Source organism: Sardina pilchardus, chromosome 23 (genome assembly GCF_963854185.1).
Source record: "Sardina pilchardus chromosome 23, fSarPil1.1, whole genome shotgun sequence".
In the NCBI taxonomy this organism is placed as follows: domain Eukaryota; kingdom Metazoa; phylum Chordata; class Actinopteri; order Clupeiformes; family Clupeidae; genus Sardina; species Sardina pilchardus.
The window spans coordinates 19,189,364-19,206,613 of record NC_085016.1 but is presented as its reverse complement, the minus strand read 5'-3'; the positions used below and the strand labels follow the sequence as shown (position 1 = coordinate 19,206,613).

Sequence of the window (17,250 nt, the reverse complement as noted above, 5' to 3'; positions counted from 1 at the left end):
CTGCATGGATATAGGCTTGCATATCTGAATACTGCAATTTCACTCAATTCTTCTTTGCAAAACTGCTGAAGCTCTGTCAGGTTGCAGGGATTGGACTTGATAGATGATAGTGTCTTGGATACATGAAAGAACTGGCATTAAAAATATATACATGTACTGTATATGCCTGCCTGTATGGAAATACAGTAGGGTTAACATACAGTGCCCTCCACAATTATTGGAGCACATGCTTAAAGTTAAATATAAAATCATCTTTTGGAAATTGATCTTAATGCCTTAATTGAAAAAATGAGGAAATATTCAACCTTTAAGGACCTTTATTGGGATTGATGTCTCAATTATTTTACATAAAAAAAGCCCTGCTCCCTCTCCTCTGCTTTTGGTGACCTCTGGCTGCAGTGTAGCTGCAGTACAATAAGTAGATGCAACATATTGGGTACTGTAATATTCAGAGAATCCATAGAAACTGAATCTTCTTGTTATTTTATCCAATATTAGTTGTGCAGATGTATAGTTTATCTTATACACAGCCATTGAACCAACAGAGTAAAAGCAAAAATAGAGACTTTTGTGTAATTATTCCATATTTTGTGTAGTCATTCTATATCAGAACACCTGACATACAATCCAAATAGTCTACAAGAAAAAGAGTGTACCTTTCATTTGAGACCAAGATTATGCTTCTACACAAAGGGGTTCATATGCACATAAATTTGATTGTCAGTATGCATTTTGGATAGCCAAAAGTCCTATGGGGATTCTCCATACGGCATTCTAAAATACCAAAATGGCCACCTGTTCCCTGGCCCAGGCCCACACAAGGTCTGGGTCTGGGTCAATCTTGATGTGTTTCTAAGTGATAATCTGATGTACATTCTCCTGAGCATGAGGATGTCTTTATTTTCTTTTGTCTGCCTCCAATTGTATGATACATTTAATTGTTTCCTGTCATCCTATCAAGGGTGTCATTTCAGATTGAAATATGAGGAATTCTGATCACCATTTGATCAAAAACAAAGTAGAGAAATCATTATTCTTTTCTAATTTCTCTCATTGAAATGGACTGCTGGATTTTTCACATTCAGACTCACTCATATATTAGTGACCAACATCTATATCCAGGCTGCCAAGCAGCGTGAATGAAATTGCGTTCAAGGCAGCACAGGAATAGCCAGGCTACCTTTTACATACAGTTTGGAGAAATTCATTACCTCCTTGCATAAAATGTTTCTTTGTTTTCAGATAGATTCACACGAGGAAAACATCAGAGCAGAACAATTATATTACAGAAAAAAAAATTCAACTACAGTATGTCAAACTACATTTTTAAAAAAATGTAATTTAAAATATTTTCAGAAGTTACATGTCAAGAACTAGCCAGTGTCTCACAAATGAATGTATTATTGTTTTTACAGGAATAGTCTTGCCAACCCCCGGTGTGAAGGGAAATGGTGGCGCAGTTCTCTCCCAAAGGATCCTCCTTCCGGTTATCAGGCTCATCTGTTTCATTGAGGTGTGATCTATTAAACCAGAAACTTTAAAGAGACAGTAATCATCAATAGCTGCGTTTCCAGTGACCATTAAATTGCGCAAATTAAGAGTTGCGAAAAGAAATGTGGTGAATGGAAACACACACATTTAGAAAAAACTCACATTTTTCGATAAAAAGTTTTTGCGCTTGGGTGAGGTGGTATTTCGAGCGTATCGAAATTTGTATATTTCGCAAAACTGCAATGGAAACACTTTTTTCGCATCTAACGAGTCACGTGATCCAACAACCGGATGTTAGGAGGAACGAAACCGACGAAGAAGACTGTCGACAGGAAGTGGCACCGGGAGAATACTTTTACTGTCTATGGGAGAATAATGTAAAAAAAAATATTTTTATTCATTAAAACTGGCTCGTGTCATTCTAAAATGTTGAATCCACAGCTCCTCTGTGAACTCGCAGACAACACTTTCTCAAAAACGCTGCATACGCAACCGCTCAACTAGTTTTGTTTACCCATAGCAACAACGTTGCTATGCTTTGCTGGTTTAACGTGATGAGAACGGTGCTCAAAGAAATCTAGATTCTAGATTCTAGTTCTAGAAACTAATCAACTGGGCTGATCTACGAAATATTCCACTGACATGGCTGTGACATGATTTAAGCATAGGCCTATAACAAACTCCTGTGATTGATATGTCATTTTCAATTTTATGTTTCTGCCCCACCAAAACGTAGGCCTCCTCCTCTGATGGCTTAATGACTGATAATCAGCGTTAGTGCCGTGGTGGCAATTTGAATGCATTTAGTGTAAATTTGGGTTATGTTGATAACCGCGATGTCTCCTAATGACTTAAAGCACGCGAGAATACACGAGATTTTAATTTAGTTAGCCGAATGTAATGGAAACACCGCAATTGCGAAAATTGTGATTTTCGACATTAAGACAATATCGACAAAGTTTTTGCGCATATTTGTAATGGAAACGCAGCTACTTAGTGTTTACTTTCCAGGGATTAGTTTAGAAAAGCTGCCTCAGTCACTGCTAAACCACCATGGTACGACACAATTGTTGCCCAAACAACAACCAACAATAAGGAATGTAAGAAAATATTTCTGCCATGTTCCCATATTTGGTAACACTTTATAATAACTACACACAATTCATCATTTATTAAGCATTTGTTACTAATTAGTTAATGGTTTGTTCATCATTAGTAATTTATTGTTCATGCATAATTCATCATCAGTAAAGCATTTGTTCACAAAGTTATGAATGGTTTGTTCATAGCAAATAAAACAAATGTTTGTAAATACATGGTTTATACCTTATAAATAATGAAACAACCATTTATAAATGAAATCATCTCCCTATTATGAACCAGTTACAAACTATTAGTAAATGCTTTGATCATCATTTGTTAAGTATTACTCCTATGCTAATTCTCATATTGTAATTCATGATTAACTCAGGAGTTACAAGTGGTTAGTTAATGATTTTTGTGAGCTCATCTAAAGTGAGGACTGTATATGCCTTGCTACATATTTACAAATGAGTTATAAAGGTTACAGTTGCATTTATTCATTAAGCAGACACTTTCATCCAAAGAGACTTACACTATCAACGAAATTAAAGAGCAAGGCCACAATGGTGGCACCCCGGGATTGAACCCCCAACTCTTTGGCTTACAGCATGCTAGCCCAATGCCTTATCCACTACACTACCCCTACCCATGGCTGTTGAGGCTATAAATAGTTGTATCTTTTTTTAACTGAGCGGATGTTATGTTCTTTACTTCACAACAAACAATCAATAAACACCAGAGTAAAGTGACAATGTTTTTACTTGGTTAACTTCACTTCAGTATATGTCAGTCAATTATTTACTTGTATTCTTTAACTCTCTAACTATTGTATCAATGCGCTGCTTAGTGCTACATCAAATGTAGTCATACGCATAACAGGAAAGTAGTCCTCTAAAAACAACTAAAAGTAGATCCCATCCATGCTCAGAATAGTAGTAGAGATAGTGTAGTGGTTAAGGAGCAGGGCTATCATTCTGTCACCTGCTCAGTTGGGGGTTCCAATCCCACCTTCTGCGGTTGTGTTTGATTTAATTGACATGTGTATGTCGCTCTGGATAAAATTGTCAGCTTAATGAATGAATGTGAATGTAGTATTTACAACTTATTTGCAAATGTGTAGCAAGGCATAAAAAGTCCTCACTTTAGATGAGCTCACAAAAATCATTAACTAACCACTTGTAACTCCTGAGTTAATCATGAATTAAAGTATTAGGAAGTGGTTTATAAAACATGTATTCACATCCTTACTAATCATTAGTGCATATGTAACAACTGTTAAATAATGAATAGTATTTCATTAACAAAATGTTATTGCATGTTATTTGAAGTATTAGCAACAATTTATACATATTTTAGAAATAGGCTTATTCACTATGAAAAAACCAATCATAACTTTGTGAACAAATGCTTAAGTGATGATAAATTATGCATGAACAATTAATTACTAATGATGAACAAACCATTAACTAATAGTTAACAAATGCTTAATAGATGATGAATTGTGTGTAGTTATTATAAAGTGTTACCCCCATGGTTACACCCCTGCACTCAAGATAAATGAATGCAAATTTGAAATGTTTTGAAAAGTGAAATACTCAGTTGGAGCGTGTTCAGATATGCATAGGGTCAATCTGAAGATGTGTAAAACACTTCAGTGATTCAGATTCATAAAAATGCTGGATTGAAACTAAGAAGATTATTGGCCTATATATATTATTTGGCAATATAGATAGATAGAGAGATAGATCCCCAAGGGGTAATTCTCTGAGCGTGACAGGACAGCACAGGAACTGATGGAAATATCTGCATTGGGGTTTCACTGTGAAAAGGGTGAATGGGGTTCATGCCTTAGTAGTTTCACCATCCAACGTATGATTATAAACTATGACAAATGACTGAGGCCTATGTGCATATGCTGTAAATACAATTGCCTCATGCAGGCATATCTTACACAACTCCTGTATCGCTGAGACTTTTGTTGTCCACCCAACGCCATTGTCCCTCCACATCATTCAGTCCAATCCAGTGGGGGACACCTTTTAATTGTGCAGCCAGAAAATGCTGAAGGGTAGAACACGCCAATGTTACTATGAAGAGGATATTACATTGGTGCTCGTAACAAAATAGTCACACATTTTTGTTGATGAGCTAGAATTGATACTAGAAATAATACCTTCCACGATACACCCATCCTCCCCCCCAACATTCAAAATCAATTGTATGCACCATAGTGCTAAGCAGCATAGTAATGTTATACACCATTTGAAAGCTTGGACTCTTGGGAATCCATACATGACAACATTTTTCATGTACAATCTGTATAGTGCTTTGCACTGTCAGATTAATCTAGTCTCAATTTCATTTAAAAATGCCCTGGTGCTACCCTGACATCTGGCTGCAGTGTAGCTGCACTACAATAATGCAACATATTGGGTAGGCTGCTGTAATGTTTACAATAATCCGTAGAAATTGAATCTTCATGCTGTTTTATCCAATATTAGTTGTGCAGATGTATATTCCATTTTATACACAAACATTGAACTAACAAAGTAAATACAAAATTAGAGACTTTTGTGAAAGTATTCAATATTTTGTGTAGTCATTCTGTAACATCTGACATACAATCCAAATAGTCTACAAGAAACCTCAGAGTGTTACCTTTCATTTGAGATCAAGATGCAAAGGGGTTCATGTGCAGTAAGCATTTGCATTTTGCATAGCCAAAAGTCCTATGGGGAGTTTTCATGAATTTTAAAAACGCATGAGCATATCTTGGCAAATAATGGTCTACTCATATTTCATGCTATATTGATCTATTTTTGCACACAGGTTCACAAGACCTGGTGCTAGCTCAGGGTCCGTATTCACAAAGCATTTTATCTTACCACTAAGAGTACTCCTAAATCGCGCTAGAAGATTTTAGTTAGGAGTTTTCTGTTAAAAGTTATTCACAAAGCCTTTCAGACCTACTTTTAGTAAGGAGAAACGCCCACTCCTAAACTAAAAGTGAGTCTTCGTTGCTATGGTTGACGTCATTACTCATGCACGAGCTTGATGAAAGTGACCACCTTGATTGGCTGGTGATTATAACGCGGGAATGATGGCAAACCTCCCCTACGATGACGAGTTGAGTGACAGGTGTTAGGTCTTAGCTGGTGAGAATGCGTGCGCTATGTCGGGCTGTGAAGGATGGAAGATGATGAATAAATAGGCATAGCCTTAATGAATAAAGAGTAAAGCAAGCCTAGGCTTAATGAATCACTATGGACTGGAGCAGTATCTTTGCAACATGTTTTAAATTAATCTGTATGAAAACACGTAGCCTATATTTGCAAAGAGGAGAAGCGATTTAATTTAATTAGGCACAATGAGACGTTACATTTAGTTTACATGCAATGGTGGTTTTGGTTGTCGGTGGCATTATTGCATTTGCATCCTTAGTTGCAATGCACATTTGTGACCTTCCACGGCGAAATCAGTCACAATGTCCAAATTTTCAAAATCAAAGTTATTACGTTTTCAGGAAGGGGCATAATCAACCTTCAAAACGATACCTATATCTAATGAATTGAACGTCATATTACTGAAATATAAACATTCAAAGGAGTTGAGTTCATCCTGTCATGCCAATAGAAAAACGGAGAAATCTGCCTTTGAAGTTAACCGTCGGCTCAACACTCACGAACGCTTTGTAAGGTCGCCGCTATTACAAGATTTACGGTACTTGTATCAACGACACAGCACGCGGATGGCTTGGTGGTTGTCGATGAGTGCATTTACCGTAAAGCGGCAAAAAACGAGACGCCTCTAACTTCCTGCTTCCTCTAACTTTCTCACCTCAACAAACTCACGTTTTTAGACTACAAAAGGTCAGTTTTTCGGCGAAATGTATTCACGGCCGTACAGTGTAGACCTCCCACTGTTTCAAAACACTTACAAAAAAAAATCCACGATTTTAGCACAAGTGACATAAATGGCCATTTTTCTCAGAAACGCCTGTTGCGACAAGCGACTGGTTTTGCCGTGGAACGTCACATTTATTCCCTTGCATGACAGCGAGCTCCTGCACTGTAAAACATCGCGACGTGAAATGCCACCCTACAGTCACACACGCTACAAGAGACAGCGATATGGCACGCATACAGGGCCAAAACGTCTATTAACGAAACGGCTACAGGTGTAAAAACATTACGTCTCCACGCGCAAATATTTTACGTGTACAGGTGTTACATTTTCACGTGTACTGGCCAGGCGTAAATATTTACCGTGTATCCAGGGGTATATTTTTGACGTGTAGGCTTCAGATGTAAAATTTTTACGTGTAGGCAAATCAGAGATATTTTTGTAGCCAGTAGACCTGATTGATTACGGAAACTTTTTTGAGCTATAACGATATCAAATTCACAATGGAGTAATGTAGGCCTACCTGATTAGATAGGCTACACCACATTAATGGGCATGCTGTTTTTTTATGACAAAAAGTGGAATTTATTGAACGCATTTGATCACAGCTGATCAATTAAGTACATTTGAAACGTGCGCAAAACTGCATGAACCTGCGTGTCACATAAACTGAAGAAACAGATTGGACATTTACTGCTTTTCACCATAGACCTAAAAGAAATGGACAAACAGACTCCGTCGTTCTCAATGAGAGGGGGCTGAAACAAAAAATCGTTTCCTGTTCATCGTACTGCGCAGACTCAAACTCATTTTGTGACGTTGGCCGCCCTGAACATTGCTGTAACTCGTCTGATAGATGTTCATACAGATATTTTGCCATTCGACCTCGACTGACTGCGATTTCTTGGATCTTGTAAGTACAATCTGATTCTTTTTTAAACATATTTTTAGTCTTTGTCTGAATCACTCATTTCTTGCAAAATGGTATTTCTGTACTGTTAAGTCGATGATCACGTTTTTAAAAACCTACATCGAATAGATTAATAAAGCGTTAGACTCGCTAAAGTCTAGCTATGGCTAAAGTCTGAAGTGGATAGCAAAAGAAAACCGTTAGAGGCAGACAGGCTAACTTTTTACTGTTCATTATAGTTTCACTAACGTCAATCGTAATGTCGACCGTCAGTATTTATCAGTATTTATCAGTAGATTGTAAATTATTAGAAGTGTTATATCCTTTAGTAGTGTTTGTACTCTAGGCGCCAGTTAGCATGTAACAGCATGTGAATGAATGAACTGGCCACACTAGCATGGTGCATTTATACCTGACGATCTCTTTCAAGACATTTGAATAAAAAACGGACATCATGGTTAGTATTTATAGGGTCTGTTCATGTGGTCCCTAGCCTGGTTTGTCTGAGAATTAAGTAGAAATATCCTTTAGAAGTGTTTGTACTTTAGGCGCTAGTTAGCATGTAACAGCATCTGAATGAATGAACTGACCACTACTGTATGGTGCATTTATACCTGACGATCTCTTTCAAGTCATTTAAATAAAACATGGATATCATGGTTAGTATTTGTAGAGTCTGTAAATGTGGTCCCTTGCTTGGTTTGTCTGAAAATTAAGTGGAAATATCCTTTAGAAGTGTTTGTACTTTAGGCGCTAGTTAGCATGTGCCAGGTGTCATACCACTGCAGTAATCATCTCACTAAACACGTCTTTTCATATCCAATCTGTTCAACAGAGTTTACCAGTCAGACCACTACACCTTTGCCAGCACCACCACCCAGCAAGCTTCATCAACTCCAGCCATGCCGGTAAATACATAATACAGTGCCTATTGACAGCCTACACACCCCTGTTCAAATGCCAGTAGCTTGGTTCATTGTTAAATCCTGTTCTTAAATGTGTTATTGTGTTTTGGAAAGGTATTGCATTATATTACTCTTCACCTTTTGCTTTTGTAGTAGAAAACATGTTGATGGTAGTGAAAAGGTAGTAAATTCAGCTCAATTTTTTTGTATGAACCCTGCCATTGCAGTAATCATCTCACTAAATACGCCTTTTCATTTCTAATCTGTTCAACAGAGTTTACCAGTCAGACCTACACCTCCGTCAAATTCGCTCACAGCGCTGCCAATAACACCCCAGCAAGGTAGAACTGCATTTTCATTAATCTGGCACCAATATCAAGGGAGAAACAAGCCATGAATGTCTGTCACAACTTCTTTGCATCTTTACTTTTTGTGTCATGCCAATTCCAATCTATTCCTTTTGATTCATAGATTTTTACAGACTTGTTCTGCAGCACTTCTGAACAATTGAGGAGGAGCTGGGGTAAAGCAGCAGGTGGCTGTGAACACATCTATGCTGCAGAAGCTAGGTGGTGGTGGTGTGGCGGATCTTGGCCTCGTGGAGGACAACAACAGGCCATTGAGTAATGTTGAGGACCTGGACGAGTTGGAGAGGCGGCTTGCATCCGATGCGGACCTGAAAAATCAACTGGTATGTCTGTTTTTTAAGTGTTTTGCCATGTGATTATTGTAGGCATAAAAGTCCTAGCCTGGCTCTCGTAATGAATGTGGCTCTGCCTTGCTTTAATGTGGACTTACTCACTGATTCAAAAATACTATTCAAATCACGGAATGGGTGTCGAGAAGTGAGACCATGTGAGTAGCCATTGTTACCTGAAACAACTGTCGCATTTCACATCTCTTTTCCCTTCCCCACTACATTTTTGGGGAACAGACATCATATATTGAGAGCCACGTTATTCAACTCCTTGAGTGTTGTTAAACTTGAATCTCATTCCCAAGTGGAGCGTTGTGTGCTTGATACATGACATGTTTTTGTCACTTTTTGTCATCATATATACCCTCTGTATTTGATGGTTGTGCATGAAATAGCAAAACAGCTTAAGCTGAAAACAGCTAAGATGTTTGACTGGAAGTTATGCCATTGTAATTTTGGTCTTTGTATTTCAGGTGAACATACTTGGGAGGGAAAACCACCGAGATGCTGTTAAGAGGATGCTGGGCCGGGCTTTGAGGAGGTCCCTGGCGCTCCAAATTAATTAGACTGGTGCAGCAGGAAAGGTGGCTTTTAAGTCCTTACACCTGAAGAGTGTGTTGCATATTAATATCATTATTAAAAATAATTTTAATAAATTGTTTAAGCATGTAGAAGAAATAAAGCATGTAAATGAGCATGTAAAAGAAATAAATAAACAAAATGTATTGAACCTAATACTATGTGTGGTGAGTCTGTGTGATAGTTGCTGAGGATAAATGTTTTTATATTGGATTATTAAATTACAGAATACATTTATAGGTTTCTCATCAGCAGGCACTGTCTTCACCTTAGTAAATTTGGTAACTTTGGTAAGCCCTGTAAATAATTGTAAATTGTTCTGATTGAGGGCAAATGGAAAGTGTTATAATGTATTATTGCTATATTTTAGTAGGCCTACATAATTTTAATTATTAAGGCCATAAATAAGGCCAATTAGAAGCTGGTGGGTAGTAAGCGGCAAAAGGGTGGCCCTTTATCTGGAGCCGCTTCTGAGCCGCCGGTGGACCGCTAGAGAACCGATGAGCAAAACTCCAGCCCGCCACTGGTGGGTACCGCCGTTGGACCGCCAACTCTGCCGCGGGTGGGCCGCCAGTGGGCCACTGACCTATTGCTATCTGGGTGTCTGTACTGTGACACAATATCAAAGCAACACACACAGATAAATAGTGACAGACACATTTTTGTTTTTTGGAGTTTTGAGAGGTTTTGGACACTTGAGAATGCCTAAATGCACCTACTAGGAATTGCTGTGTAGCACCTACAGTACATACATCTATATGTCTGCTCCAAACGTTGTGCAGTACCTCCCAAGACCATGATGAATCAGGAAATGCATGACCTGCACATACTGTAAACTCTACGACAGTAAACCTCAAAAACAATAGGCAACTTTTATTTTTTGTATATGATGTTGTGAAAAAGAAACTTCATGAAGTAAATAAAATCCTGAAGGTAAATCTATATCTTGGCCCATGTCATGTGTCTTTAATTTAAGCCCTGAGTGATCATTGTGCTGCCCGTGGAACTTGGCATAATGACTGTTATTGTATAAAAACAAATCGTTCAAATTTTGTTCAAAATTTGGCAAGAATCTCCATCTGCATTAAGAGGTTAAAGGTAAGTGCAGTATTTCCGCAGTGGAGGCAACACACTACTGAATTTGTTATCACTTATTACTATTTATTAAGCTCTAGTAATAAATAAACAGTGATCAGTCATTAAAGTTAAACATTTATTTATGTATGTATTTATTACGTTGAACATTCATTATATCAAGCAGAGTAGAAGATATCATGTCGTGTTCATGTTGAAAACTACCACACATGATCATCTTCAAAACATTAATGGAGGAGAAAAAAGTTTGAGTCTTCTTTTCCAACGTTCGTTTTTAATATTAATATTATGTTGTCTTGCCTATAGGTAATGCTTTACCCTATCAAACAGTAGGCTACCGTGGGCTATATGCTTTTTCACTGATCTTGTGAATGACTTTCCGTCATGGTTTTCGTGCAGGCTGGACTGAGCTCTAACACATAGCTCCAACAGCCAACACTGAGCTTCTGATCCAGACATTACGGGAAATGTGACGTCGAACGTTAGCTTCCCTACAACCGACATGCTAAAATACTTCTTTACGGGAAACCAACGTAATATACGGGGAAACAGTGAATTAATTTTGACTTCGATACCCTATATAGAATACACAGAAGCTATAAGGGAGACAAAGGGCACATGTTACATGAAGTTATGGGATCGCAAAAATCTGAAAGTCTATGGCCGTCCAAGGGAGTTAGCAGAGTGTTGATCACCAGCTCATTTCGTGTTTCTACTTCCGGGAATATGCCTGCCCCCTTGCTTTTCACAGGCATGCTAGTTGAGGCTATGCCGTAAAAAGTGGAAAATGAACGCATCTCACAGCGACAACTCCACAAACTCGCCGTTGAGTGGGGAGGTGATTCGCGAGTGATTGACGGCTAACGATTGCTACGTGCTAGGTGGCTGACCGATAGCTCGTACATGCCTTCAGATATATTTTTTGGTTACAAAACCTGGCTCTTTGGATTGTAAAGTTCATATTTCTCACTAGAAGTAGCAAAATATAAGGCAACAAACCCTGAACTTACTTGTTAGTACAGAAATACTGCCTTCGTTTAGTTAGCTCCGCCATCTTGGATAAAAAATTCAACTTTACTTTCAAAGAAGGAACGTCACGCTGCCTTCACTCCGATTGGCAGTCGCTTTGTCGCTTCGCTCAACGGTAGGCAATAATAATCAACTTGTGTGTACGTGTGTGTATGAAGTTAATATGCTACGTGTGACCTCCTCGAGAGGCTGAAATGGGAGAGAGATATTGTCCAATGTTTTTAACAATACCAGTGGTGTTAAATTGTTCAGGGTATTGATGATTATCGCCTATATATTATGTGAATGTGGATAATACAGTGCCACCCCCTGTTGCGTGAGCGGTGTATTGCGTTTTGCCATTGCCCGCGTTGCTTGCGTTCGCTGTGTACACTATGAAAGGGAGCCCGTCACTCGCGTAGCTAACGTTGCTTGCTTGCGTTGCTCGCGTTGACTATGTAAGCGCCCTAAAATAGCCTGCTTGTCTATTTTAGCCCCGCCTTGCTCGCGACAGCGGCAAGCTTGTCGCTTGTCTCTGGCAAAAGTCTACTCCCATTGAAAATGAACGGCAGCCTGTCTCTTTGTCGCTGTCGCTTGTAGCGTGTGTGACTGGGGGGTAAAAGCGGGTTGTGAATAGGTCTTAGTGAGTTAGAAGTCCTCTCGAGTTCTTTTACGCTGTCCTAGACTTAGGAGCTACTTTTAGGCTTAAAATGCTTTGTGAATAACTTTTAGTGAAAAAAATTAGGAGTCATAAAGTTAGGAGTGACACGCCCATTATTTTTAGGAGTTCATCCCTAAATTCGCCAGTTAGGAGCTACTTTTAGCCGTAAAATTCTTTGTGAATACGGGCCCAGTTGTGTTTCTAAGTCATACAAGCATCATATTCTAGCATCTGTAACGCTGTGCCAGTCCATCACACCATTTTTCTGATTATTTCCTAAGAAACTACAGGGTCTCAGCTTTCCACAGAGGTCAGACATTTGATGGAAGGCCACTGGATGGGAGCAGTTGCCTCTAGAGTAGGAACTAGAGATGGCCCTATCCAGAAGAATTTAAAATCTTAAAGGAATAGTTAGGAATTTTGGACATAGGACCTCATTTCCAACTTTACCGAGGTGATATAGGTCGGTGGAGACCGTTTTTATCGCGTTGAACCCCTTCCTTCAGTTGCAGCGTCCCCCTTTGCTAACGCTGGTTCTGAGCTAACTTATTTCTACGGTAACATCAGTCTGACATCAACAACAGTCTACTCACTCCACCGCACACCCGAGACAAGTCAATTAAAACGTCAGACTATCGATATATATGTCCGTGTTGATAGAATCATTTTAGAAATAAAACTAACCTTGCAACTCAATGATTTATTACAGTTTGAGGGACTAGTTTCTCAATATCAATCCGCCACTGCCATACAGGGAACAAAGTAGGCTATTGCAATGCGATGCAAGGTTAGTTTTATTTCTAACATTGTTCTATCAACACAGGCATGTGCATTGATAGTCTGACGTTATAATTTAGGCTATTTGTTTCGGGTGTTCTGTGGAGTGTTTTCAGTGGCAGGCTGGATGTTACCGTTGACTTGCGTTATCTCGGCACCCAGTGATGGGCAAGCTACTTAGAAAATGTAGTGAGCTAAGCTACCAGCTACTCTGTATTAAATGAAGCTTAGCTACACAAAAGCTACCTAAAGACAAAATGTAGCAAGCTAAGTTACATAAATTTCACAAAAGTAGCTTACTACATCAGAAGCTACTTTGTAATTTACAAAACAATGAACATAAACCAATAAAGTGAACTTCTTCATGACATGTCAGTGATATGGCAATGACCCAGCCAACATAATTCAGCATACAAGATACAGTAACTTAATTATCTTGGTGACACATGTGGGCTATAACATATGTTCATTTCAAAAACAATAACCAAAATCAATTTGAGAAAAACAGGCTCCATGTAGTGAAAGGAAGGTAGGGCCTATACTGAGTGAGTGTGCATATGTGGTCCAAATTAGATTTGCCCATTTCTTAAGTTTGCAGGATAAACTTAAGCTCTGAACTCTATATTCTAAGTACTTCATTGTTGGGTGGGTTTTCGCCTCTATAAGCTTCACCTCCCAGTTTCATTCCACTTGGCTGAAATGTTGATGCTACGTTTAAAAGTACAATTAGGTCTACCCATTCAGTTTATTTTTACCACAAGCAATATTAAACTTGTGAGCTCCACAAATGCTCTGGAAAATGTAGCTTCTGTAAAAGCTACAGCACTACATGGTCAAAAAAACAGCTAAGCTACTGAAAAGCTATCTGCTTCAGAAAATAGCTACACTACCACCAAGCTACTGAGAAATGTAGCTAAGCTAGTAGCTTCGCTACAAGTAGTGAAGCTACTGCCCATCACTGTCGGCACCAGGGTTAGCACGAGATGAACGCTGCAACTCAAGGAAGGGCAGAAATTCACTGAAAATGGTCTTCACCGACCTATATCACCCCGACTAAGTTGGAAATGAGGTCCTACGTCCAAAATTCCGAACTATTCCTTTAAGAAACTCGGGGAAGCATACAGTACATCTTCAGCTTTAGCTAGGAGTAAAGTCACCAATATTGCCCAATGTGTCCACTTCTGATGTTCACACAATAGTCCACTTTACCTGCTCTTCTTGATCATTCACTATGACTAGATGACCCCCTAAGGTGATGCAGTGGTCTCGACTTCCCTCCCAGTTCATTTCTGAAGAGGAGAACAGGTAGCACTTTCCTCTGTGATGCTTCCATCCCTCAGGACAAGCCCTACAACTGCATTCAGCTGATAGAAAAAGTGCATATGTGATTTCCTTCTCACAGCATCACTGAATTCACCTTTTACTATTCACCTGAAGATTTTAATATATTGTATATGGCATCAATGTAATCCCTGACCATCAAAACATAGGACTATCACCTTTATAGTGTTATGTTGTTTGGTTCAGGAGATATGATATGATGGTACAAATGATTCATCACAATTATTTCAGACAGATTGATTTATAGGTACTCACCGGTCAAATTATCTGCTATTTTGTTATATGGAGCATCCAGGGCAAACGTCTTTTGTTCATCACTTAGTCTACTCACATCTATGTTTTATCAAATATATGAACATTTTAGTCTCACATCAAATACAAATAAATTGTGTGTTTAAGAAGAACAAGAATAATGTTAATAACTAGCAACTATATAACAGGGTAGCAAAATCTTCAGACAATCTGACAACAGGAAGCACGTCAGAAATTTACTTCTTGTCAGGAAACCATTAAAACCACTGGCATAAACAGGCTCTGATATCAAAAGCAAAATACTCACGTTTGTGTGTCAATGTACAAAGAACTGCCACACCGAGAAGCAGAGTCACTCCAATGACCAGAAGAAGAATCAGGGCCTTTGTGGTGGCCTTTAAGGTGGACTGAGAACTTGAAGCTGGACATGGACAAATCATGAATAACTTTGTTGACAGATAACTTGAGAATATTTCTTTCTCTGGCTGAACAAAATATTCTGCAGTTTGCCTATATCAGGGGTCGACAACACATGGTTTCTAGTGGCTCTTTGTCTAAATTTGGAAATTAATCAAATATTTTTTACAAATTGATATCATTGTTAAGCTTTCATCCTCATCAACTTGTGATAGCCGTATATGTCGCCGTTATGTGTGGCAAGTAAAATGTAAAAAAAACATAGAAATGTTTCAACTACTGTATGTGTACAAATTAAGTGTGTTATATACTGTATCCTTGCACCCCTTCACCAAACTCATGACAGTGACATGAGTGTTTTTGCCCAAACTAGCAATGGTGTCATTTGTTTGTTTGCTTACACCACCACTGTATTACCGGAATGATCTGCACCACTGGAGAATTATAGGCAATATTGTACTCCATTAGGTGACTTCCTGAAGATGATTGGTTGTATATGTTTTACGTTAGTATTGCTTCTGATACTTAAGATGTAGGCCTACATTTGAAAACAAGTATTTTGTATTCTAACTCAACTGAAAATGTAAAAGACTTCTATTTCTGGAGAATTATTTTACCAAGGGTATACTTTCACACAAGTGCGGGATTTCTGTTGATCCACCACAAAATGCTACACTCATTCTCAGCTCAGCTCACAATAATGTTTGTATGCAAGGATACAAGTTGCAAAATAAAACCAGTAACTTTTTTTAAACCATAAAAGTTCCCTACCTCTGTGGCTCTCAGTATTATCCGCACATACATTTCCATAGATGTGGTCCATGTCCATGATGAAGAGGGAAATACAGTGAGACTTCTGCTTGTGTTATTATCAAGAACCAGGAAGGATGTCTCTCTCAAAATGTCCTCTTGATCTTTGCTGTAACGCTATCGCAGTATCTTCACACCTTCACACCTCCAACCACCGCAGATCACTGCACTGTTGATCTCAAGGAGGCTTATCAACCCAGAATATTTAGCACTGCCGTTTAATTGACATCAGTGCAAAAATATGCCATTTCAATGACTAATGTCTTGTGACAAAGTGCAAACCTCAAAAATGTGAAATGTGAATCACTGCAAAAAGTATTCATCCTTTTTTATATTTTCCTAGCCTGGCTATCACCAAACTAAGCTCAGTCTTTTGAGATTGAACATTAGTCTGGAGAGTCTGCGCTGTATTTCCACTGCACAAAAAGGAATGATCAATGCGTGGTTCAAATGAATATGTACACTTGGATAGTCCTTCAACCAATTAGACCAATGATCCGGGTGCACCTGGAGGATAAGGAAGTTTGTGATTGGTTCCAGCAAACGTGGACAAGAAGCAGGAGAGATAAATATGCAGGTTTCCAGCTAGGGTGACCACCTGTCCCGCTTTACGTTGTACTGTACAGCAATTTTACCCTTTGTCCCGCCTCACGCAAATTGAGCATCTGTCCCACTTTTTCGTTCGACCCTGGCCAATTGAAAATACAGTTTTTTACAATCACTTTGCTACTATTTTCAGAACCTTGATGTCATTTTTCACAACCCTAGACACAAAACTCACAACCAATGATCAAAATGCACATTTTTCAAAACTCTAACCCTTTTCTCAATTGCTTGGATACAATACACATACAACTTAGATCATTTGTTCATTCAACAAAACTCACCTGTTCAATATGATACAACTTAACATCAAAGTACTACTATTTCAAAAGGCAATTCACACATTACATTTCAAATGAGCATCTATTCATTTCCTTACAATGATCTAACTATCAATTGATACAACTGCTCAAAATGATAAGTAACTGTTGCATTACTCTTATGCAGTTGTATGGAAACACGAAACAGACACACAATCTTCCATGTGTACTACAAATCATGAAAGTTTCAACTTGAAACTTTCAAGATACTGTAACGAGATTCACTGTCACCAATTAGCGTGGAGCATGAACCAATTAGACTACAATATCCATGGATGTAGCCTAATATTTTATATCTTTATATATAAAAAAATATATTTTTTATATTTTATATTTTCATCAGGCTGTCTTTTATTTTCTATTTCATAGCTAATTATTTTCACTTTAATTCAAATAAA

At 38.4% G+C, this 17,250-nt stretch overlaps 1 protein-coding gene and 1 long non-coding RNA gene across 2 annotated transcripts; one reads left to right on the top strand and one right to left on the bottom strand.

Moving 5' to 3' along the window:
* Positions 1-305: 305 nt before the first annotated feature.
* On the bottom strand, positions 306-16,009 carry LOC134071596 (CD209 antigen-like protein E). Its single transcript, XM_062528377.1, has 6 exons — positions 15,891-16,009; positions 15,010-15,123; positions 14,706-14,783; positions 14,319-14,473; positions 4,526-4,635; positions 306-1,535 (listed from the first exon to the last, which is right to left on the bottom strand). Exons 1-6 carry the CDS (start codon positions 15,946-15,948, stop codon positions 1,367-1,369), a joined length of 684 nt encoding a protein of 227 aa, XP_062384361.1. The 5' UTR covers positions 15,949-16,009; the 3' UTR covers positions 306-1,366.
* On the top strand, positions 7,170-8,804 carry LOC134071597 (uncharacterized). The gene is made up of 4 exons (XR_009937092.1): positions 7,170-7,390; positions 8,223-8,295; positions 8,567-8,633; positions 8,764-8,804. It is a non-coding gene; the product is annotated as an uncharacterized LOC134071597 (long non-coding RNA).
* Positions 16,010-17,250: the final 1,241 nt, after the last annotated feature.

What these genes read in the sequence shown, in the direction of transcription:
- LOC134071596 (XM_062528377.1), bottom strand. Translation starts at nt 15,948, where the DNA reads ATGGACATGGACCACATCTATGGAAATGTATGTGCGGATAATACTGAG. An exon ending in AATAGCAGATAATTTGACCG is followed by an intron (nt 14,474 to 14,705) that starts GTGAGTACCTAT and finishes TTTTTCTATCAG; the next exon opens with CTGAATGCAGTTGTAGGGCT. An exon ending in CTCAGCGATACAGGAGTTGT is followed by an intron (nt 1,536 to 4,525) that starts GTAAGATATGCC and finishes GTCTCTTTAAAG; the next exon opens with TTTCTGGTTTAATAGATCAC.